General features: G+C 34.9%; 1 protein-coding gene across 1 annotated transcript in view; it reads left to right on the top strand.

Moving 5' to 3' along the window:
• The window catches only part of LOC149561857 (Beta-glucosidase, GBA2 type family protein), an 86,807-nt gene that overhangs the window by 47,159 nt on the left and 14,224 nt on the right, over positions 1-25,424 (top strand). The window contains exon 17 of the mRNA XM_089825391.1: positions 16,670-17,924. Within this exon, the coding sequence (XP_089681517.1) occupies positions 16,670-17,924 (1,255 nt within the window). The remainder of the gene's footprint in view (positions 1-16,669; positions 17,925-25,424) is intronic.

Raw genomic sequence — 25,424 nt, 5'->3', positions numbered from 1 at the left:
TTTTCTCAATTCACCATGGTGAGCAAGTTGATGGATCAAAACATACTCAAGGGAGGTGATAATTTTCAGGAATCAGATTGTGAAGATGAAATACTATTGGATATGGTATATGCAGAAGATGTTTTAGGGGATAATGTCAATGAAGATATTAATCTTGTTGATAAAACATTTGATGGTATGGATGTAAATTCTCATGAAAGTATGTCTGAATTCTCTATGTTTGTGAATCCCTTGTTTGGTGTGGAAGCAGAGGAAGATATGTCCGAGTTCTCTATGTTCTTAAATCCATTGTTTGATGAGGATTTTGTATGCAATCAAGTTAATTAGCATCATAACGAGGATAACAAGCCTAATTAATGATATGTACTCAGAAGGTGAGACCTCTTTCAATTCATCCTATGAGTAGGAGTTGTATCAAACATGTGAAGATGAGATGGAATCAGCTAGGTATGATGAGGAGAATGTGTTGAAGTATGGTTATGAAAATTTTCCAAGTGTTTCATTTGATCAAATTCTTGATGAAAGTGAAGTAATGCTTCTTGAAGATAAATTATTCTCAAAGCCTATTTGTGAGGATAAACTTTTTGAGTATGGAGATGGAAAGAATTGTACACAAGAAAACAAACAAGCGAAGACAACTCATTCCAATGCTTGCTTTACAGATCAAAAGTCTGACCCAAAGGATTTTCCATACAAGAAAGACCACATTAATGAAGCAACTGTTGTCTATAAAGATGATACACTTACTATAGGTCTGAATTGTGGGCAACAAACTATGGTGATGAAGGAAGAGCATGCCATGATTAGAAGGAGTAAGTTGTTACATGATGAGAATTATGTGTTCGATAGAGGGAAGAATCTGTGTTCAATTTGGTGGGCTGGGGACCACCCAAATTCCACCTTGCATCAGGTTAAGCCTAAATGCATGTTCTGCTTCTCCAGAAATAGCTGGAGTCTCATTATGCCACTTGTGGGCATATGTACCCAACAAGAGCCACTGATGGAGCCTTGATTTTATAAATCAAGACATCCATTTGAATACCACTCTATTCAACCTTTTCTAATGTTGATCTTGTCTTCTAAAATTATTTATCCATTTCCTTTACTTCCAATATCAGCCCTTTTTCTTGTTTCTACGCTTAGATATTTGCTGTGCTCTATTAGTTTGTCCACCTTTGCATTCTTCTTAAAGCAATTCCAAATATTCTTCAGCTGGAGATGATATTGCCTTCTCTAATTGATAGCGTAACCCTAGCCTAGATTTCTTCATTTAAATCAATATCTATGCTAGCAGATTCAGAGGTGACCCCCTTGCGTAGATTTTGTCAAGAAAAACTCCTGTATTTGTTTTAGAAGAAGAAAGAACAATTGCTGGACAAATTGGGTTACATGTTGTAGAGATTGTAGTAACTTTCATTTCTACTGTTGAATCAATAATGCATAGAGACTAATGCTTGGAAGCATGGAGTTACTAATGTTTCTATCATAACCCAAACGAAGTGATGAAGAAGTGGCTGCAATTTCCACATCAAATTAACCATAATTGATAGGGAGGGATATAGAAGAGGAATATATTTGTTAGAACATTGCCAGTCATGCTCTATTTTTCATTATTACATTGGGCCCATAAAGGAAAGTGTCACCTCTTTCATGTCACGCCTTTCTACCGAATGGTCCTCTTGCTGATAAAGGACTTAAGGGCTTGAAACAAGCACGTAGTAGGGGCATTGACTCAAGTATATGAGTGGAAGTTTGGCCAGTATTTGCCAAATGAAGAAATGAGTGAGATGATCAATAAGGTAATCAATTGTAGAAAAGAAACATAGGAATTTTGATCACAAGAAGATGATGCATTTCTGAAAATAGAAAGAGATCCAAAGTAGATAGATTTATTCCCTAGATTGAGTGGTGTACGTAAACGGTCATGCTACATCAAACACCATGGGATGATTCATTTTGGAGTTGCAGGAGTTATACCGGCAAGAGGAATATTAGAAGAAAATCCCTTACAAATTATCATAACACCAAATTATAAGGGATCTTTGAGAACACTCAAGAAGTATCTCGGACATATTGTCGTAATTTAAAGGCGATAGCTATGGAATTTGTATGACATTCAAGTCAATGACAGAGATAACATTCAATGACTTCACCTATTATGACATAGACGACATGTTATCCCAATGAAGTGGATGAAAACTATATTCGGTGATAATAGACATGTAACCCACATGATTATATTGGAGAAAGTGGCGTAAAAAATGAATAACCAGGAACTTCGTCAAAAGCAGACCTACTTCAATGCATTTTTTAGACTTTAATGATTACTTGTTGGGCTTAACCATTTTGAGTTGGATGTTTCCAGATTTGGTTTTGCCACCTGTACAATTTGAGCAACCATCCTTCTCACATGCTACCATTAGGAGTCTTTATTTTCAACAAGGATCGCACACCATGGACAAAACAAAGATCATAGGAATCTGAGAAATCTGCTAGGTAGGATCGAGTCAATAGAAGTCTATTTTACACACAAGTTAGGGGTATAAAGCAATCATCGGGATGTATTTCTTGTCAAACAAATACATCAGTTTTATCCACGGAAGGTGAGTGTAGAATTTCATATGCCTTTGGCTCTCAAGATGTCCGACAATATTCTTGTAGAGACTTCAAAACCATAAATCAATTTGTGATTGTCTCACATCACCACCGGAAGCTAATGAAGTGATAATTACCAAGGAAAGCCACCATAAGAGCCGTCGAGTAGGAAGATGATTTCCTAACTTAGCAGTGATACATTAGAGTAAATGGTGAATATATTATGCAGTCGAGAATAATGAACACAGGTGAGAACAAACAAACTGATACATATCAATGGATTGATATACAAAACTATGAAGATGGCTAAGACTACCATATTTCAATAGGAATCATAGATTGAAAAGGTGTAATTATATTTTAAAGGGGCCTAATGCATATTACAATATAATGAAGGCCGCTAACCTTAGAAATTAAAATTTGGTTATTTGCTACAATTTCAAGTTAAATCTGAAAAGGTGGAGCATAATTTGTAATTAGTTATTCGGTGAAGGGGTGTATCTTCTTAATAAGAGATACTCGTCTATTCATGTAAAGGCATATAAATATAGAAGAGAGAAGATAGAATAACAAGACGCATTCGAAGAAGCATTTATAAAAGAGATATATTTTTGTACGTAGGGATAAGGAATTTTAATATGGCTTTGTAATACAAAATTCAAACATTATATTTTAATGATAAATAAAAGCCTTTTTTGCTTTTTGTTTATTTAAAAGGCATGGAGATTTAAACTGCAGTTGATTCGTCCTTTATAATCATCTTTAAATTCCGTAAACAATATAAATACCAGATAAGTGGACAAGGTTATTTAGCATCTTAAATGTGATCATCATAGATATAGTGAAATATCAAATTGTTTTCGTATCTGTGTCTAGTCTGTCTCTATCAAAGGAGTTAAAGTTCAATCTGGACTAATTTATGATTGCATATATACAGTTGATCTGTCACATCTTGATTATTAAATTGTTGATGATATAAGTGTGTAGAATTTAATAAAGTTGTATGTGAAAATCTTCATTCTAGTATTATTATTGGGTTTATATTTGAAGTTAGAAAATCTATATCGTCTTTCTTACAAGCATTGAATCCATTATTGACAAATAGTATACAAAACATTCATTCAGTTCAAGCATTCAGCATTCAACTTTATTTTGATTGAGTTCAAGGATTTTGCCAACCGGAGAACTCGCATTGCTTAAATTTGCTATAGAAAATCCTTGAACCAAGCAGTCAACTTTTGAGGTGAAGGTTTATTCGCTTAGGTGTAGCAAAGCCTAAAGTGTAGGGGAATCAAAGTGATTCTCGTTCGTTGGTCATAACTGATTGTGGAATCCCCTTGTAGAATTAACAAGCTCTTGGATTTCCAATCTGTGGTTTTGGGAACCAATAGACCGAATTTTGAACTTCTTATCTAAAATTTGGTGAACCCTATGTCTTAACTCTTCGACAACTACATACAGTTTCCCATCCACATAAGGAAAAGCATGGGAATACCAAAGAGGGAGTAAATATACAAGCTAGCCAAAGCCAAGGAGATCTCATGCAAGAATTACAGTGCCAAATTGCTGACCTCAAAAGAGAAAATTGCAATCGCACAAAATCAATATTAGAAAAGTCATGCTTTTACATAGAAAAAGCCACCTAGAATCACACAAGATCCGATACATGAGTCCAAATCATGGTTAAGTGCCCATTCACATGGCATTCTAAAGCATAACACCATATACCATCCGCATAGAACATAGTGATCATAATCTTATTGCCACCATTGACTCACCATAGACACATTTCTGGATTCACAATTGGTAGAGCACAATAAACGCCATGCAAGGGCCAAGTACATACAACCATTAAAACATGAACCATGTACATGAAATCACAACATTACAAGAGGACATGGAATCCAAAAAGAAATGCCAACACTAACATTATTTCATTTACATCCAAATAGAGGACTGCCCGCATCCGGTACACAATCACTTGATGATTATCACACACACCCACACATTTTAAATAAAATCTCAATAAAATCCATACCTAGATCATAACTAATTCCTTTAAACAAATCACCAACCTTAAATTCAAAACTCATTTTCACATCAAAGCCATGCTTCACATCAAAGCCATGCTACATTAGTAATACCGAATACATACAAGCCTCAACCCAAAATCACTAAAATTTCAAACTTAATCATTTACAAATCCTGGAAAACCCATTGGTCCTTAATGGATTTGAACCCCTAAATTACATTCCTTTCATCCATTTAAACTCACAAACAACTTACAGAAACAAATGAAATAGACAAAATCCTCATTTCTCAAAATTAGTTGGAAACCATGAAATCTTAATCTTTTAAATTCAAACAAGTTGGGGGTAGATTATATTTCAATAGAAATGACTTTTTAAACATTTACAAAGCAAGAATATAGAAGTTCAATTAAGAATTTGGAAGGAAATCATAGACAAACCTCCATTTGCCCAAATCAAATAAATTGAAAGAAACAAAACCTCAAATGAATCCCACAAAAGTTCAAGCAAATGAAAAACTTGATTTGAGAAATCCGTTAAGCAAATGGCCACAAAAAGATTTCCAGCAAATTCTTCCTAACAATCCGAAATTCAAATTTCCAAGGTAGGGTTTTTCACAAGCTTCATAAAATTGATAAAATAAGAATGAGAGAGGGAATGATTTGAACACTCGCTTTTTGATATATTAAAAGACTCACTTTAAACATAGAACACAATAAACATTAAATTTAAAGTTATAAAATAAACTCTACATTTGAAGTCTTATAATCAAAAGATTAAAATGACCAATTATAATAAAACATCCCCAAAACAACATTACTCAGTGACAACCAAATATAATAATAAAATTAGTTGGTGACTTTGCCCAAAGGTTTAATGCACAATTAATCTCTTAAGCTGACGGGAGGATGTTACATACATCATGAAACCAACCACAGAAAAGCATATCACATTTCATAACGTACCAAAGAGGGCCGGTAACTGGTTGGACAAAATCAACAATGTGGCAATTGTCACCCAACTAGGAATCCACATGACAATTGTGGCTAGGGTAATTAGTTGGCCATATGATTAAATCTGTATTAAGCACCATCAGGGTTAATATATATGTATATCTTTTGGACATACTCATCCCTACCAATTTAGGGGAAGTCGATGCCTAGTTCCACGTTGGTACAATATTCAAGGCACATTTGCATATATAATACCAGACAATGAAGAGGATTGAGACATCACATAGCCTCACGAATGAGTAACTACGACTCTGTCCCTCTTTGTACATACACATCAGACATGATTAACCATAATAACATAAGCATGGTAATAAAAATCAAACATCAATATACACACACATTAGTACAACTGCAATTCATAAACATGCAGACAACATCCTTGTGGACATCATGGCATTAACTAGAAACACATTGTCCATTTATGATCATTGCTAATTTTCTGAACATTTGGATAATCCTCATATCTTATCATCTAAGTTATCATGTCATTCTAATCAGTTGTTAACCACAATTATCAAGTAACCCTATTATCCAACTAGGGTCATTAGTGCAACTAGATACCATTTCATAAAACCATGATAGCATCGATCTTATAATCGTAAAATAGAAATATATCAACATAGATGCTTACCTCTTCTTACATCCGACCTAGGGTCAAGGGCTACATTACCTTCATATGAAGATAAGATTATGGTGGCACTACAAAGTAGCTTGTACCCTCTAAGCCCTTATGCTTTTTATCATTTATTTGAAGTTTGAATAAATTTAGTTCAGGTTCCAGCTGCATTGAAGGGGAAATAATTGATCAAGTTGAGGAACATACATGTAAGCCCCCTCGCGCTTACCAACAAGATCACATCATATTGATTGAGGCATATCCAACATAGTTTCACTTGTATGCATTGTAAACCTTGAGGTTGCTTAAATTAATCACACATTTGTTATATTGTTTAGCATTTGAAGTTCCTCATTCATGAGATGATAGGATACATAGTATTTTATTCTATATGTAGGAGTGGTCACAAAACACACATCAACAAGATGCTTGCTTATTTACATTTCACCCATTGAATAAGTGGTATTGCTGCCTTGCTGCCTGGTGCTTTCCTTTCAACACTGCATTTTCAATGCATTGTAATTAGGAACACTATATGCCGTGTTACAAGGTTCACTGAATTTTATATTTAAAATTCAAAACTTGGAAAATTCCAATAAAATCTATTTTTTACCTAATTTCCTCTAAAGTTCACATGGAACAAGGCTAGGTATTATTAAATTAAAATACATTCAACCATCAGATTCACATTTTGGTGGAAGAGGCAAGAATCTTAAGTGAAAATGAAGAAACCTATTCATGAGGTCCTCGACCTCTATCCTCTTCTCTTTATTTTCAAGCATACTCTCAGATCATGTCAAAAATAACTGTGAATGAAAAACTCCTCCAAAAAATGCACTTAAGAGATAGTCAAACACACCTTAGTGGATGGCTTGTGCCGAGTGTTTTTTTTTCACAGATTATGAAAACCACTAAGCAGAATGCTGTGATTTAGGGTATGCCCAGAGTGCAATGAGCGAGCATCGACTTGATGAAAGCTGCTGCAAACAAGGAATACTTTATTTTGTAGTTCTTGAAGCCAAGGCCACAAAGGAATTTTTAGGAACCTTGCCACCATTTATATACAAAACTTATGCATCTATTGTGAGCTCATAATATGTTTATGCTATAATAAGTGAATTTTAACATATTTATTAGTTTTTTTTTTGATAGGTAATTGGCAGAAGCCTAGATTATTTATTATTCATTTTATTATTATTGTTAGATTAATTATTATTATGTGTTAATCTCGAGTAGATTCGAACCCAAGACCTCCCTGATGAGAGGCTCACAATTTACCGATGCGTTGTAGGTTCTTTCCTAAGATTTTAGCATATGTATCATTATATATATTAATAAATTGAAATAAATATTCAAACACGTTTGGTTTATATTTTGTTGTTTTTAAATTTTTTTGTAATGTATTTGAAATTGAACACAATATATATCTTGTTTTGATAGGTAACATTATGATATTGTATATATATAAAAGAGAGGAATTACAATATTGCCATATGCATAGTTGGCCAAAGATCTTACTAACACTTATCTACCCATCCCCTAGGCCATACAAATATATTTGTACAAAAAAATAGACCATAAACACCTTGCTACATGCACTATCCACCCAAACCCCCCTTAACCACCCAAAAAGAGCATTTATAGGTACCCAAGGAGTAGACACCGACCACCTCCACCATCATCTAGTGGCTATTCCTTGAACCAATGAGCCGCCTCCTCTCTTGTGAAGTTTGGAGTGGCTCGATCGTTTGGAACAGACATCAGCCTCGACTTCTCATGGAGAACTTAGCGACGCTTGCTGCTACTTTCTCCCGCCTTTGCCAACAGTGAAACATCTACCCACATGCCCTTTACCGTGGATTCATCCCCTTCCTTTTGATTCTTCCTCGCAAGCTAGTGTTGCAGGGGCTGCCCTAGAGTTAACATGCTCTTCCACGGTGTTGCCTTCATGAAACCATGCTTATCCTCAGCTGACACCCAAATCCTCCTCTGCAGGAAATCCACTATCTTTTGCAGGAAATCTACTATCTTTCTCCACTATATTGTTTGATTTCAAATAATTTAATTTAATAAATCTGAAAATTTTATATTATATTAGTTTATTTGAATAAGTAATAAATATGACCATTTCATTTCAAATCTTTTTAATTTATTTTTGATCAGTAAAAGACAAATGTCCTTTATATTATATTTCCAAATAAATTTATATTATGTTTTTACCCCATCCAAAGTGTAAGCACTAGGGGAAAATGAACGGGAAAGAAAACCCCCAGTATAGCCCGAGACTAAAGGCCTAATTTGGAAAGTATATGTGCCCCTTTTTTAATTACACAGAGAGTTTAGAAGGCATTCCTTCTTTTTATAAAGAAATGATTAATACATTTGATGATTACCCTTGACTAGGTTTACAGAAGTAAAGTAAAGCACAAATATCCTTGGTCCTTTTTATATCGTCTCCTTCATAGCAAAATGCCTCACGTTTCCATTTTTAGTAGTTCCTGAAACTTCAACCAACACTTCCAAAGTCAAAGTTAAATGTTAGTTAAAACATGCTTAGCATAAAGATATCGGAATGGGATATCATTGGGAATTCAAGCTCATAGACCTCAAAAGAGTTCCTTGTTATACTTATTGTTGATCCTTCTTAAAAATTCTTATTGAGTTGCTTTTATTTTTGAAGGGATCTTACAATTATGAAAGAGTTTCTTACCGTCACAAGACCTTAATCATATATTTCCAACTCTGTTACAACTAATTTCTTAGCAAATAATGGAGTGTTTTTGGAATTACATTAAGAGAGCTTAACTTAATAGTTTGGTATTGTTTAAACTTTAGATAGATTTAACCTCAATTGTCTTAAGGTAATATTTTAATATCCTTATTTTTTTTTAAATGTTAAATTATTTTGACAATTTAATGAATTAAAAAATTCAAAAATATATAAGGTGAATTTGTGCTACCACTTTTTGAATTTTTTACTGTTTTCAATCTTATTCCAAATTTTATTGTTGCTGAACTTGTAAAAGTTCTGCAAATTCTGTACTAAAATTCAGACTTGATAATATCCTTTGATTGCTGAATATGATCTTCTTAATATTCTGAAGTAAGGAGGAGTTATCAGAATGTTGAATGCTGTTCTGAATTTTATTTATTTCTAAATATATTCGTTAAGTATTATTGCTTGAGGGAGCAGACTTGTGTTTATTGTGTGCTCTCAAACTACAATAAAACCTACCCTTTATATCAAGACCAAAGGGCATGTCCCTTAAAGGGACATGATGACCCTATCTAGGTTGGCTAAACACCTCTTGTAGAAATCGGTGCCTAGAAGGAAGTAATACAAAGTTGAACTTACATAACCATTTGTTATAGTTAGTACACAATATAATTTCTGCCAAGGATTGCTGCCCATTCTAATATCAAGACTAGTGTATATATATGCCATCTATGATATAATAGGTGAAGATTAAGGTGCGGTCTGCACTTCTCAGACCGGTATAATTATCATGGTTAATATTTAACACTCCTTCTTAACTTGATAATCATACCGAGAGATAACATATCTAGCATCATCAATTATGATGAATAAGCATAGATTGATACTCTATATCTATCTGAATCTTCTTGAGAAAATGGCATCATGGAACACATGATACTGAGTCATATAACCATCTTGTGATATGACTCATCACTTGTACTAGTGATGTCAGTATTGCATATAATGCAATACACAGAGGATAAAATTCGAAGAATGATTAAATTCTTCAGTTATCGAGGTTGTGACTCTTAGGAATTGGTGATCCTATATCAAAACTTCATCTTGAGTTAAGATCTACCAAAAAACAAGATAAAGTCCAAAGAATAAATTCTTCCTTTATCCAAGTTGTGATTAACAGGCAGAGAAATTCTTATGTCACAAATGATCTTGAACTTCACCTAGATCTAATGGTAGTTCTATATTGTTCAATACATTATCTAAGGGATCGTCATCTCTCATAATGTCTTTTATACAAGTGTATTCATTACCTCAGAGATTGTCACCTCTTAAGTAATGAATATAGATGGAGCCCATAACAATCAATAGCCTGACAAAAATTATTTTATTAATAATTTAAAGAATACAAATGAATTACAATTCAACCATACCAAGTCTTTTCCTGAAGTGATCTATCTTCACTATAGAGAGAGGTTTGGTGAGAATGTCTGCTATCTGATTTTACAATATTCCTATCTACCATATCTCTTACATAATGGTCAGGAATTTTGATATGCTTGGACCTGTCATGGAAAACTGGATTTATCGAAAGCTTGATGGAACTCTGATTATCACAATGAATAATCGTGGGATACATGGCTTGCCTAAATAATCCCACAAGTAACTTTCTATGCCAAATTGCTTCTCGAGAGGCCATCACTGCTGCAATGTATTCGGCTTCTGTGGAGCTTTGTGCTACTGAAGACTGCTTTCTGCATATCCAAGATATCATTGCTGATCCTAAACTGAAATAGCATCCTGAAGTACATTTTCTGTCTTTAACACCTTCACCCCAATCTGAGTTAGTGAGTCCATGTAAATCTAAATCAATTTTCTTATATTTGAGCCCAAGATTAAGAGTGCCTTGTATCTCATCATGTGTTTAACTAAAACTAGGGCAATCTCCTTTGGCTCACACATAAACTAACTTAAGGCATTAACAATATAGCAAATAACAGGTCTTGTATTTACCAAATACACAAGGGATCCGATCATTTGTCTATAGAGAGTAGAATCTATGGAAGGTGATTTTGCTGCTACTTCTTTAAGTTTATGAAGATTAGTCTCCATTGCAGAAGACACAAACTTGCAATTCCACATTCCAAATCTCTTCAAAATATCTGATGTATATTTCCCTTGATTAAGAATAATGTTGTCAGAATTCTTCCGTACTTCCAATCCTAGGAAGTAATGAAGGAGTCCCAAGTCCTTCATCTCAAATTCTCTAATTAGATCTTTCTTGCATTGATCTATGAGATGATCATCACTTGTTATTAGTAAATCATTAACATACAGTATCATAATTAACGTATCATCTTTATCCCTTTGATAATATAAATTTGGATCGGCTTCATTTTTTTAGAATTATAAGCCGGTGAGATACTTATCAATTCTTTCATACCAAAGCCTTGGAGCTTGCCTAAGCCCATAGAGAGCTTTCTTGGGCTTGCAAACAAAAATGTTAGGATCGTGAGTTTCAAATCCTTCAAGTTGCTCCAAATATACTTCTTCTATAATCTTTCCATTTAGGAATGTTGTTTTTACATCCATTTGATGTACTTTCCATCCTTCGATGTTGCAATGGCTAGGACTACTCTTACAGAGGTATATTTGGCAATAGGAGCAAAAGTTTCTTCATAATCAATTGGTATTCTTTTGTCATAGCTTCTTTCCAAGCTGTATGTTTAATAGCATCTGAAGGATTGGTTGGTTCTGTTTTGGACAAATCATTCATGTTTGCTGTATAACTAGAAAATCTTTTGGGTCTTTTGCTTTCTTTGACTGTTCCAGAAGGTGCAGCAAAGTCTTGTGCTTTCTCGACTGTTTTAATGGCCCAAAGTGGTCTTTTCTTAGAATTTTGAGTTTCTTCAAGATGCAGATTTTGAATTTCATCTTCAATTTCTTCTATCTTCTCCCTCTGAGACTTAGACTCAGTATTTCTTTTAGAACTAGGTGAAGGAGAGGGTTCTTCAAAACTTGGGGCTCTTTTGAATGCTAGATCTTCTTCAAACATTACATCCCTACTAAGTTCAATACTTTTCTGTCCACGTATGAAAATCCTATATGCTTTAGATGTTCCACTATACTCTACAAAAAATACCTTTCCTCCTGGAGGGTTCTAACATAGTTCTCTTTTCTTTTGGAACATAGATATATACAAGGCACCCAAAAATTCTAAGATGACTTATATTGGGTTTAACCTTAGTAAAGACTTTTTGAGGAGTTTTATCTCTAAGGTAGGAGTGAGGGCTTCTGTTTTGAATATAGACAACAGTACAAGATGCTTCTGCCCAAAGATAATATTCTAGATTTTAATCAAATATCATAGCTCTAGCAGCTTTTATAATTGTTCTATTCTTTCTTTCTGCTACCTTGTCTTGTTCTAGATTATTAGGAACGGTATACTCCCTCTTAATTCTTGTTTCTTTACAAAACCTTTTAAACAAATCCATGTTTTTCTAGAGAAGTCATCTATGAACAAAATATAGTACTAGAATCCTCCAAGAGAATGAACAGACATAGGTCCACATAAATGTGAATGAATTAATTCCAAAACATTGTTGGTTTTTCTAGTGCTACCATGAAATGGGCTTTTGGTGTTCTTACCCAGAGTGCACCCTTTGAGTGGTCATTATTTAGTTTAAGTAAACTAGTAACCATCTCCGTAGTTGATAAGGTTTTGAAATTTAGATGTCCTAACCTTCTGTGCCATATTTCATTTATGCCCACAATTTCCTGAATTAAAGCTTGAATAGGTTGACTAAGTTCTGAATTTAATTCATACAAATACCCTTTTCTCTGACCAATCAACTTCGCTTTCTTAATTGAGGAGTTCTTAGCCCAAGTTATTACTTTACCGTCCATGAGTGCAACATTATGTCCATCATCTTTAAGTGCTGTAACCAAGATTAGATTTCTTTTTATTCTTGGTACGTAGAGTACTCCTTTGAGAAGAAGAGAATTTCCTGATTTTAGTTTCAAGGTGCAATTTCCAATTCCTTCGACGAAATGTGTTGAATTATCACCAGCGATGACTTTGCCATTAACCTTTTCTGATATAGAGTCTAGTGCTTCTTTGTATCTTGTTATATGTCTAGATGATCCACTATCAATTACCCATGCTTTACTTGAGACTTCATTTGATACTAATGAATACAATACACAATTTTCGGGATCATAGTTATCTTCTTCCCTAGTAACATTTGTACAGTTCACTTGTTGTTTAGAATTCTTAGGGCAATTAGATTTGTAGTGTCCAAACTGTTCACATCTAAAGAACTTTATTTTGGATAGATCTTTCTTAGATTTGTCATTATTTTGATTTCCCCTTTTCTTCTTGAAATGCTTCTTTCCTTTATAAGAGTTTGTATTAAGAACATGAAGTTCTTTATCTTCTATTTTCAGTTTCCCTTCTTTCTTTAGTTTTCTGGATTCTTCTTGAAGACAATATCCCTTAAGTCTGTTGAAGTCAAGAAGTTTATCTCCGACACTTACTGCTTGTGCGAAAGTTTCCCATGAATCTGGTCATCCATCTATAGCCATCAGTGTTAGTTCCGTGTCACTAATGATGGTTTCTATACTTGAAAGTTCATCTCTTAGGCTAGCAACCCTTAGGAAGTATGAATTCACCGATTCTCCCTTCTTTATTTGAATGTGATTTAGTTGCCTTTTTAGTACGAGAACTCTAGTTGCATTGTTAATCTCATATGCATTTAGTAGTGCATTCATCATAACAAATGCTGTTTGATGTTTTGTTAGCATGGGTACAATATCATTTTTCACTCCATCTAATATGATCTGAATGGCTTTCCTATTTCCTTTAATCCAAAAGGATTTATGAGGTTCAACTGTAGGTTGTCTGGATGCTGATTCAACAAATTGTTTTACATCATTTTCTTCAATAATCATCATGATTCTGAATTTCCAGTCATCAGTGTTCTTTCCCATCAAACATGTCCTCGGGTCTGATTGTGTATGCCATTGAAGATAGGAGAATGATGCTATATATATATATAAGGTCTGATTGCTTAATTTGCAGAGCCTAGGTTCGACTACCAGAGCTTTGATACCATGTAAAGTTTCTGCAAATTCTGTACTAAAATTCAGACTCGATAATATCCTTTGATTGCTGAATATGATCTTCTTAATATTTTGAAGTAAGGAGGAGTTATCAGAATGTTGAATGCTGTTATGAATTTTATTTATTTCCGCAATATATTTGTATAGGTATTATTGCTTGAAGGAGCAGATTTGTGTTCATTGTGTGCTCTCAAACTACAATAAAACCTACCCTTTATATCAAGACCAAAGGGCATGTCCCTTAAAGGGACATGACCCTGTCTAGGTCGGCTAAACACCTCTTGTAGAAATTGGCGCCTAGAAGAAAGTAATACAAAGTTTAACTTGCATAACCATTTGTTATAGTTAGTACACAATATAATTTCTGCCAAGGATTGCCACCCATTCTAATATCAAGACTAGTGTATATATATGCCATCTATGATTTAATAGGTGAAGATTAAGGTGTGGTCTGCACTTCCAGTATAATTATTATGATTAATATAATAATATTTAACAGAACTTGAACTTGATTTTGAAGCCTGTGACTTATATTGCATACTCTCATTGCCCATATTATATTTTAAAAAATTCAAAAATATGTAAGGTGAATTTGTGCTACCACTTTTTGAAAATTTTACTGTTTTCAAATTTATTCCAAATTTTATTGTTGCTGAACATGAACTTGATTTTAAACCTTGTGACTTATATTGTATACTCTCATTGCCCATATTGGGATCTGGGTGATCAGAAAATGGGAAAGAAGTGATGCATCTCATTTACAGTTGAAGCTAACATTTAAAAATAATAATTATGGTGTACGTTACAGTAAAAGTGATTTCAAAACAATCCCTTAGCATTCTTTTTCCTTTGTTAGGTGCACATTTGACAATGCATTTGTTTATTCCAACTTCGAGTGCTTTTCTCTGTCAGGTGTGCACCTAACAATCCAATTTTGGACTTAGATTTGAAACACCATTTCCTTCATAGAGTTTTGGCTATTGCTTCATCTTAGTAGCTATTTTGTTTGACAAAAGTTATTTTTCTTTTGGGAAGGTGCCTATCTTCAATAGATTTGCAAAGATCCAAAGAAAAGCAACGCAACATGACTTGGATCAGCAGGGACAAACTTGATATATTTTTGTTTGAATGGATGGAAAGATGAAATTTTAACTGTAAAAGTTGACGTAATGCAATTTTCTCATATGGATTAAAACGCATTCCAAGTTATTGTGCTATGTTTTGGGAAATTAATTATGCTTGAGAACAAAGATATTATCCCTTTCAAATGATTGAATTACTGTTCCCTTCAATTTGAAGAGAAGTGAGTTGCAGCTGTTCAAGTTCTCACCATGCTCATATGGAGTTTTATATCCCCTTCTTACACTTCTGAGGTTTCTTGAATTTTCAATTTGTAAGTTATGACCATCAACATACTCCCAAGCCTATACATTTTCTCCCTATGACAGGAAATTCCTGCAACATCTGCCTCAAAGTTATTAATTTTTTTTCTCAGCATCATCCATATCTCTTCCACCCTCATGTTCCATCCTTTTGAGCTTGATTCCACCTTCTATTCGCATTTTCAGGCTTGAATTCTCTCAAAGTCTATGCTGCAACTAGACAGTGAGCATACCCTTACAATAGCACTAAAATATGATTCAAACTTTCCAAATCAGCTCTGATACCAGTTAGATCCATAAATTGCTGTACATAAATATTCCAGTACAGCTGACCAATTATGAAACTCTATTGCTTGCTAGTCAAATAACCTTCAAATGAGTGTATTATGAGAAATACAGCACAAAATCTAAAGAAAAAGAAATTATAAATTGAGACAAGACACTTGACAATGATTATGATACAAGATTTGGTTTTGACTCTGGAGAAACCCCAAAGAGGGGAAAAATTTCTAATTGGATGAACAAATACTCTCATCCACAATAACCAGTCAAGTGAAATGAACATGAATGAGTGTTGATTTTAAGGACATCTTTACAGCTCTTCCACAATTGACAAAAGCAATTTTTCTAAGTTGTGCTCAAAATCTTGTTCTTCCCATGGATGTTTTGGATTGCTTGGAGTCTTCCATGACTCTGTTCATTTCCCCTGAATGTGTTCAACTGATAGAAGTGACTCTACCATACAAAATTGGCTCAACTCCTTGATTGGATAAAAATTTCATGTTTCAATGTAATTAGGATCCATTTTTGGATTATTGTTTCCCTGTTAAGCTAATTGTTCACGTACGGAGTTATTTTGAAATGAACATTGATGTTCTACATATTGTTCAGTTTTCATGTGTTGAGTGTATTCTATTTATTGCTCTGCTTGCTAATTTGTCACTTGTTTGGTTATTTAGTATAAATAATTTCTCTTTTATTTAATAATTTTAACGTAAATATTGTATATAGTTCATGTGGGAAACACATTCAAACTAATCCATGGTTGGATACTTGTCTTTTATTAATTCTGGATTATGGTGAAATGAAAATTGTTTGTGTTTTAATTCTAATTGCATGCAACTCCCTGAGTAACTCTTGGAAGCATCCTCAGACAAGTCATACTCTTGTTATGGTGCTATGGTGATTGTTTCTTGTAGATGGTGGACCGCCAGTGGAACAGGAGAAGATCAACATATTAGGTTCTCGGAAAAAGTCACGGAAGAAAGAAAATAAAGCAGAAACGAGAGTCACAGTTTGTGCACAAAATGGTGATTCAAATCATGTTGCAGAAGTTCACAGATTGGATGATTCTAATGTTGTTGCAGATATAGAATCAAACTTGCTACAAGATCAGAATCATGCAAATAAAGAGACAAGAACACAAGCTAATTCTGGGTTAACTGAAGAAAATGTGGGTCAATTTCTGTATTTAGAGGGCGTGGAGTATATGATGTGGTGTACATATGATGTACACTTTTATGCATCTTTTGCATTGCTCGATCTCTTTCCAAAGATTGAGCTTAATATACAGCGTGAGTTTGCAAAGGCTGTTTTGACTGAAGACAATACGAGAACTAAATTTCTAGCTGAAGGCAATTGGGGAATTAGGAAGGTAAAAGGTGCTGTACCTCATGATTTGGGATTGCATGATCCTTGGATTGAAATAAATGCATACAATATCCATGATACAAGTCAGTGGAAGGATCTGAACTCAAAGTTTGTACTTCAAGTGTACAGGGATTTGGTTGCAACTAATGACATGTCATTCGGCAAAGATGTCTGGCCAGCTGTCTGTGCTGCTATGGAATACATGCAGAAGTTTGATCGGGACGGTGATGGTCTCATTGAGAATGATGGATTTCCTGACCAGACATATGATACCTGGACAGTACATGGTGTTAGTGCATATTGTGGAGGTCTGTGGATTGCTGCACTCCAAGCTGCTTCAGCAATGGCAGATAGATTGGGCCACAAAGAGTATGCAGACAAATATAGGATTGAATTTCAAAAGGCTAAGGTAGCATATGAGAAGAAACTTTGGAATGGTTCATATTTTAATTATGACAGTGGGACCAGCAGTAACAGCAACTCAATTCAGGCAGATCAATTGGCTGGACAGTGGTATTCATGGGCATCAGGTCTACCTCCAATTTTTGACAATTCAAAAATACGAAGCTCTCTGCAGAAAATATACGATTTCAATGTTCTGAAAATTGGAGGAGGACGGATGGGTGCTGTAAATGGCATGCATCCAAATGGAAAAGTGGATGAGACATGCATGCAATCTCGAGAGATTTGGACAGGTGTAACATATGGTGTTGCAGCAGCTATGCTTCATGCAGGAATGGAACATCAAGCGTTCACTACTGCTGAGGGAATTTTTTATACAGGCTGGTCAGAAGATGGTTTTGGGTAAGATGAATTTATAATACAGCACACCTTATTTCATTTTCTTATTAACAACACCATGATTTTTATTAATAAGCTAATACTAAACTCAACTTAATTAATATGTTACAGCTTTTCAATAAAATGAATGATGCTGCTGAAGAAAGACATTATTTCATGTGCAACTGTATATCAACCTTTTGTCTAATAAAATTATTTCTTCTTTCCCCAAGGGAAGCTCTACACATATTAAAACTACCTCTTTTTGACTAGATAAGTGTTTAGGAAATACAGCATTAAAAGCTGTCCTAGAGTACTGGCATGGTTGGAATCGAAATAGCTGAAGAAAGCAAAATTCAGGATGTAGACAGGGATAATAAGCATTAAGCTTCTATTCCTCCGTTTGGTGTTCCATTGTCTAGAATCTATTATGTGATGTGAACTACTGTTGATTGGCTCTCTTGTTTGTCCTATTCCCTATGATTAAGTTTCCATCACTTCTGCACTTCACATCATTATTAGTTTTTGAGATCTTTTGAAATTTTCCCAGTTAATTCTTTCTTAGTTCACAATGAGGGTTTCTTGCAATTTTTTTTTGGTTTATAGTGTTTTGCAAAGTTTGCATTTTCAAAATCTGTTTTTTGAAGACATTGCTTTCTCTAGCATACACAATCAGGTAAAAATGCGGCAATAATGTCATGTCCCCATAATTATAAGATTTAATAATTAAATTAAAAATAATTTTATAATAGAATAAATAATAAAAAATTATATTATAATTTATTATTATATATATTATAAATATGATAAAGAAAATAACATTATATGATATATATTAGTCAACATAAACATATCATCTATTATATATGATTATAATATAATTTAAATGATGAATACAATACTACGATAAAAGACTAAATTACTAAATAATATAATATAATATAGTGTGAATAAATAATAATATTTTAATAAAAGAATATAAATTTAAGATATTGATGTACAGTATATATCTGAAATATATAACAAAATATTATTCAATATAAATTTAGGAAATTGTATTTTGAGAAGTATACTACAATATATAAATCATGAGTTATCAAATGTACTAACACAAGCTTTCGAAAGGGTGTCTCTACTATCATTGAACATATAAAAAGAAAATCAAGCTGAGCATTATGGGGACCTCATAGAAGATAAGAAAAGGGTCTATTGAGACACTTAGCATCTGAGCCAGGAAGGAATAGAAGTCCGTGAACAATTTCCTATTTTCTACTGTAATTGATATATGATCATATTAGGGATGATAATGACCAGATGTACAAGAAGAGAAAAGCGATTAGATATACAATCAATTCAATACATATACTTTTAACTCCTTGCTAAGAAAATTATAGTCAGCAAATGGAGAACAATGGGGGAGACTAAGAGACGATAAGACAAGAAGAAAGCAAATAGTACAGTACACCAACCATGATAGCATGGACGTACAGTAGCGCACAGGAAAGGGCATCAGATAAGTAATAGTCACCAATTCTAAAAACAGTACTGTCAGCAAAAAATGAGGGATATATCTCACCACAAATAAATTTCAAAATCAAACCTAAAAAAATGATAAGTATCTCAGAGGGTTGAGTAAGGAATTTAGTAAGACCGCTAAGAGGAAAGCGGTAAAGTCAATCACCTCACACCACAGGTGACACTATTTGTAGATAGTAAGAAGAGAAGAAGTAACGACCCAATAAGCACCATAGCAGATGTATTAAATTATAGCATCCAACAGCAAGCAGAGATTGTGAATATATACAAGCAACTTCCATTGGGATCAAAACAGAAACTAAACATATCATCAGTACCCAACAGTAAAGAGGAACAAATCAAGCACCAAATGAATAAGAACAGTTCAATCTAATTACAAACAACAAATAGAGACAATACTGTAAGCATAGTTGATAGTATAGATATAAGACAATAGCGACAAAGTCAACGAAATTAAAATGACTCTTTGCCAAGAGAAGAGAAGAACCTAGATAGTGGTAAGGTTGTAAGCACATTACTTCCAATCCAAGAAAGCAGGGACTTTATAGCATATCGGTTACAGTGGCATTATCTAATATCATATTGAACATAAGAGAAAGATTGAAAAATATTGCTTCATCATCAATTAAGAACATATCTACTCTTTTAATCTCTTCATGAATCTATTTGCTGAACATCTATAATCTGGTATTAACCAGTTATATCAATAAAAGGAAAGACCAGAGATAACTTCAGTTTTACAAACACTATGCTATTATATTAGACATTATTCTGAATTGCACAAAATAAATCATCAACCAACTCATGTAGTTAAGTTTCAAATGCATTAGACATGCAACTTTGAATATGTAATAATCCCAACTGGTTATAACTTCTTCAAACACCAAAATCTTTTATACTTAAGTTGTTTGACATTTCGTCAAACACTTTGCAAGCAAGCTTTGATACCAATGTAATATCCTCTTACAATGAACTAGTATGCAAGTGCAATTCTTTTGGTACTTTCAATGCATATACATGAAAACTAGATATGAAATGCATACCTAGAGCTAACTGACATTTTGACAAACAATTGATATACAATAAAGACTACAATAATGCCAAAATCTGATTCTGAATTATCACAACAAAATCTTATGCTTATAAAGTACAATGATAACTACTCATAGTTGCAAGAGGAACCTGATAATAGTGATGTCCAAGAATGGAAATGAATCAAACATAAATACTGTAGCACGGCATCGTGCATGCATACTGTAGCAGCCAAAATCTATTCTCCAATTTAAGCACAAATAGAACTTTTGAATTGAAGCTTTCCTGAATACCAAATTCAGTAGATATTTCACTACCTCAAATGGTTGCAACACTGAAGAGTTGACGTTCTCCAATGGTTGACTGAAATCGGAAACCTTAGTTTCTTCTCCCAACTTAATATCAAATGCAATTCACAATAATCGGATGATAAACAATGAAGCTCTCACCTCTATTTATTCTTTTCCGTCACCCTTCTAGAAGGAAATAAAATATTTATTGATTGCATTCTCTAGAAGCTTCCCCCTTTCCAATAATTAATGTGCTTCTAGAAAATTAAATTACTAGAAGCTTCCCCCTTCCAATAATTAATGCACTCGCCAGAAGCTTCTCCCTTGCAATACAATAATTAATTGTGCTTCTAGAAAATTAAATTACTATTAGCTTCCCCCTTCCAATAATTAATGCACTCTCTAATAAATTAAATTAATTAAATATAAAGTCACCTTTTTAAATTTTAATTTATTTAATAACTTTATAAGAAATTAATTTAATCAATTTCTCCTTATTTCTCCACTTAGCCTTCGGAGGATGTCAAAGCTAAGAACTCCATTGAGATGCTAAAAAGATGGGGACATTACAGCCCGCCCTCCCTAAAATTGCTTGTCCTCAAGCAACTTCAAGTCTGGATGCTGCAAAATCTCCTCATTCTCCCATATCACATCCTCAACTAGTAGGTCCTTCCATTTCACCGAATACTCCCTTATAGTGCGCCGCCTCAAGTTCCTTTCCCTGAAATCAATGATAGCCTCGAGCACCAATACCAATTTTCCCTCATCATCCAAGGGTGGGGGCACTGTTGAAGGAATAATATGATGTCCTAGCATCTTCTTGAGGCGTGACACATGAAAAATGTTGTGCACCTTGCTCATTGCTGGCAAATCTAACTCATAAGCCACCTCTCCCATTTCCTAATTATCCTGAATGGACCATGGTATTGTGACTTTCTCGGCACCACTCTTCTTGAGAGTGGATTGACGGTAAGGATGCAACATAGGATACACCATATCTCCAACCTCAAAAGTCCACTCTGTGTTCTTTTGTCTGCATACCGCTTCTTCTGATTCTGTGCCTTGGTTATATTATTCTTGAGTGTCTTAACAATGTCTTGACTCTCTTGTAACAAATCACCTGCACTGGGCACTCTATTGTCACTCAAAAGCAGAGCCATAAAATTGGGTACCTCATACCCATACAGGGCCATAAAGGGTGACATCTCAATAGACATGTGATAAGTGGTATTGTAGCAATACTCACAGAGATAAATCCACTTTCCCCATGCTTTTTGTTGCTTTGCAATATAATTTTTGAGATATCCCTGCACCCATTTATTCACTATCTCCGTCTGACCATCTGTCTGAGGGTGGTAGCTAGTATTCAGAGTGAGCTTTGTCGCACACAACTTGAATAGCTCTTGCCAAAAGTGACTCATAAACCTGTTGTCTTTGTCACTCGCAATGCTCCGAGGTAAGCCATGTAATCTGAATATCTCCTTGAAGAACAACTCTGCCACCTGAGTAGCAGTGATCGGAAAAAAGTGTGCAAACTTTGTAAGGCAATCCACAACCACATTTATATAGTCCCTGCCTTGGGCTCTAGGCAATCCTGTGATGAAGTCCATATATAAACACTCCCACTTCCTATCAGGTTTCGGAAGTTGCTGAAGTAAACCGCCTGGATAAGAGTGTTCTTGCTTATTCTATTGGTAGGTGGGACACTCCCTAATATACTAAAGTACTTCTGCTTTGAGCCCTTTCCATGTGAAGTGCTCTCTAATCTACTAGTATGTCTTGTAGAAACCAGGATGTCCTGCCATAGGTGTCTTTTCAGAACCATCCTCCTCACTATTGAGCTTGGAACCAAAAATATTCGCCCTTTGTATACGACAAGCTCATTCACAAGGGTGTATCTGCTGTCTTGAATAGTTCCATCCGTGAATCCGAATGTCCACGCATCCTTTGCATACTCTGCAATGATCAAGTGTCTCCTATCCTTCGATGTATTTGTCAGTAAGCTCAAATGGGGCCTACATGATAAAGCATCAACAACTACATTCAGTGTCCTCGTAAAATATGTAATATCAAAGTCATAGGACTGTAATTTGCTCACCCACTTTTGCTGCCTATCATTGAGATCTCGCTGCCCCAAAAAGTGTTTTAGGCTATTATGGTCAGTTTTGATACAAAATTTGCACCTACCAAATATTGCCTGAATTTAGCCACTGCATGCATAATGGCTAACATCTCCTTATCATATATGCTGAAACTTCGCTTTGGCCCTCTTAATTTCCTACTCTCATAAGCAATAGGGTGCTTCTCCTGTATAAGCACCGCTCCAATGCCCTCTTCGGAAGCATCACAGTGTGACTCAAAAGGTTTGTTGAAATCTGGTAATGCTAACACTGGACAGGAAGTCATCAACTCCTTAAATTTCTCAAAACACTTCTGTGCCTTAGGAGTCCACAAGAAAGCTTTCTTTCTCATCAAATCTGTCAAGGGTGCTACATGCCTGGAATATCCATTCACAAACTTCTTGTAGAAACCACATAATCCAAGAAATCCCCTCAACTGTGTAAGGTTCACTAGTGAAGGCCACTCCACAATGGCAAAAATCTTTTCAGGATCCATGCGTACGCCTTCTGCATTGATGATGTGACCCAAATACAACAACTCTGTCATACCCAAATCACATTTTGACTCCTTTGCATACAAGGACTCTTTGCCCAATATATCCAACACTATGTCAAGGTGAACCAAGTGCTCCTCCCAAGATCTTCTGTACACCAAGATATCATCGAAGAAGACAATTACAAATTTCCTCAACTGAGGATGGAAAACCCTATTCATTGTTGCTTGAAAAGTAGCAGGTGCGTTAGTTAGCCCAAATGGCATAACTACGAACTCAAAATTGTCACAATGACATCTAAAGGCTGTCTTCTTGATGTCCTACTCTCTAACTTTGATCTGGTGATAATCTGATCTCAAATCTATTTTTGAGAAGAAGCAAGCTCCATGAAGCTCATCTATCAACTCATTAATCCTGGGAATGGGGTACCTGTTTTTAATTGTCTTCCTGTTAAGCATCCTGTAATCAATGCACATCCTTCTTCTTCTTCACCAACACCACTGAAGAAGCGAAAGGAGACTTACTTGGTCTAATGTGGCCCATAGTAAGTAACTCCTTTATGGTTTTTTCAATTTCATCCTTCAACCTCTTTAGATGTTTGTAAGGTGTAATCATGATGGGCTTAGCCCCTCTCCTCTAACTCAATGATGTGCTCAATACCCCTATCTAGTGGTCTACTTGGTGGAATGTCACTGAACACCTTAGAGTGTTTAACTCTAAGCTTCTGAATATCAGGAGGATATTTAGCCTTCTGTTGTCCCTCCTGTGATGGCATTAACATGCACTTTGCTGCCCACTCTACCTGATCATGTTGAATCAATCTAGCCATCCTTCGGAAAGAGACCATTCTGAAATCACTGTCCCTGATTGCCTTAAGAATCTGTGTCTTCCCATTTACTTTAAACCTCATCTCCATCTCCTTGAGATTAAGAGGAACCCACCAATATCGTGCAACAAACTCATTCCAAGGACTATATCTATATCTCCCATAGGCACAACATAGAAATCTGCCTTAAAGGCATAATTATTAACTTCCAATGGGAGTCTAGTGATCTTACGATCACAATTGAGGACATAGCCATCAGCTACTCTCACTCTAATTCCCCCAAACTCCTTTGTTTGTATGCTATTCCTCTCCACCAACCTAGCATCAATGAAATTATGAGTGGCATTGGTATCAACCAAAGTTATAACTCACTGTGCAACAAGCACTCCTCTCATTCGAAATGATCCTTCTTGCTTAATACTAGTGAGACGAGCTTCCCTAAGTTGCCCATCTTCTTCCCCATCTTTGAACTCTATTTTAGACAAGTTTTCAGCCTTGTCTTTTTTTCACCATCTATTTCCTCTATATTAGATTGTTGGTCTGAATCATCTGATTCTGATTCCTCATAGTATGCCCACATAACTCTGTTAGCTTTTCCCTTTGGTCTAAGAGGAGAGTCATGGTTTGCATCATAGGGTCCCTTATAGTAGAAACATAATTTTTTCTTTCTCAAATCATTTAATGTTTCCTTGTCAAAAGGTGCTGGAGTTCTATCTTTAGAATCATTTTTAAAATCAATTCTCTCTGGTTTTTTATAAAATGATTTGTTATCCTTACTAGAAGTTACTCCTTTGGACTGAAATTTGTTAGTTGGGATTGCATGTTCCATACTTGCTTTTTTCATAGCTTCCTGTAAAGAAATGGAATCAAATGCTTTTATCCAACTTCTTAGTGGTTCGGATAGGCCTTCAATGAAAAGAACTACCAAGCTACGCTCTGAAATGTTTGGCACCATGACTGCCAATTGCTGAAATTCACCAATGAAATACTCCAAGTTGCCTGTTTGTTTCAGCTGTGCTAATTCTTGGAAATAAACCTTTGAATCTTTCTTGTCAAATTTTTCAACCAACCTATCCACAAAGTTTTGGTACTCTGTCTCTTGATTATGCTGAAGTGTTACCATACCATGGTACCACCAATCATGTGCTACTCCCTCCAAATGCAAAGTGGCGTATTTGATAGCTTCAATCGTTGTCATTGGCCTTAGTGCCAAGAATGTGTCAAGC

The sequence above is a fragment of the Cupressus sempervirens genome, chromosome 4, assembly GCF_028749045.1.
Source record: "Cupressus sempervirens isolate cs-2001-9-10 chromosome 4, ASM2874904v1, whole genome shotgun sequence".
NCBI classification, from domain to species: Eukaryota; Viridiplantae; Streptophyta; class Pinopsida; order Cupressales; family Cupressaceae; genus Cupressus; species Cupressus sempervirens.
The sequence above is the reverse complement of the archived record's forward strand: the minus strand, read 5'-3'. Positions and strand labels throughout refer to the sequence as shown.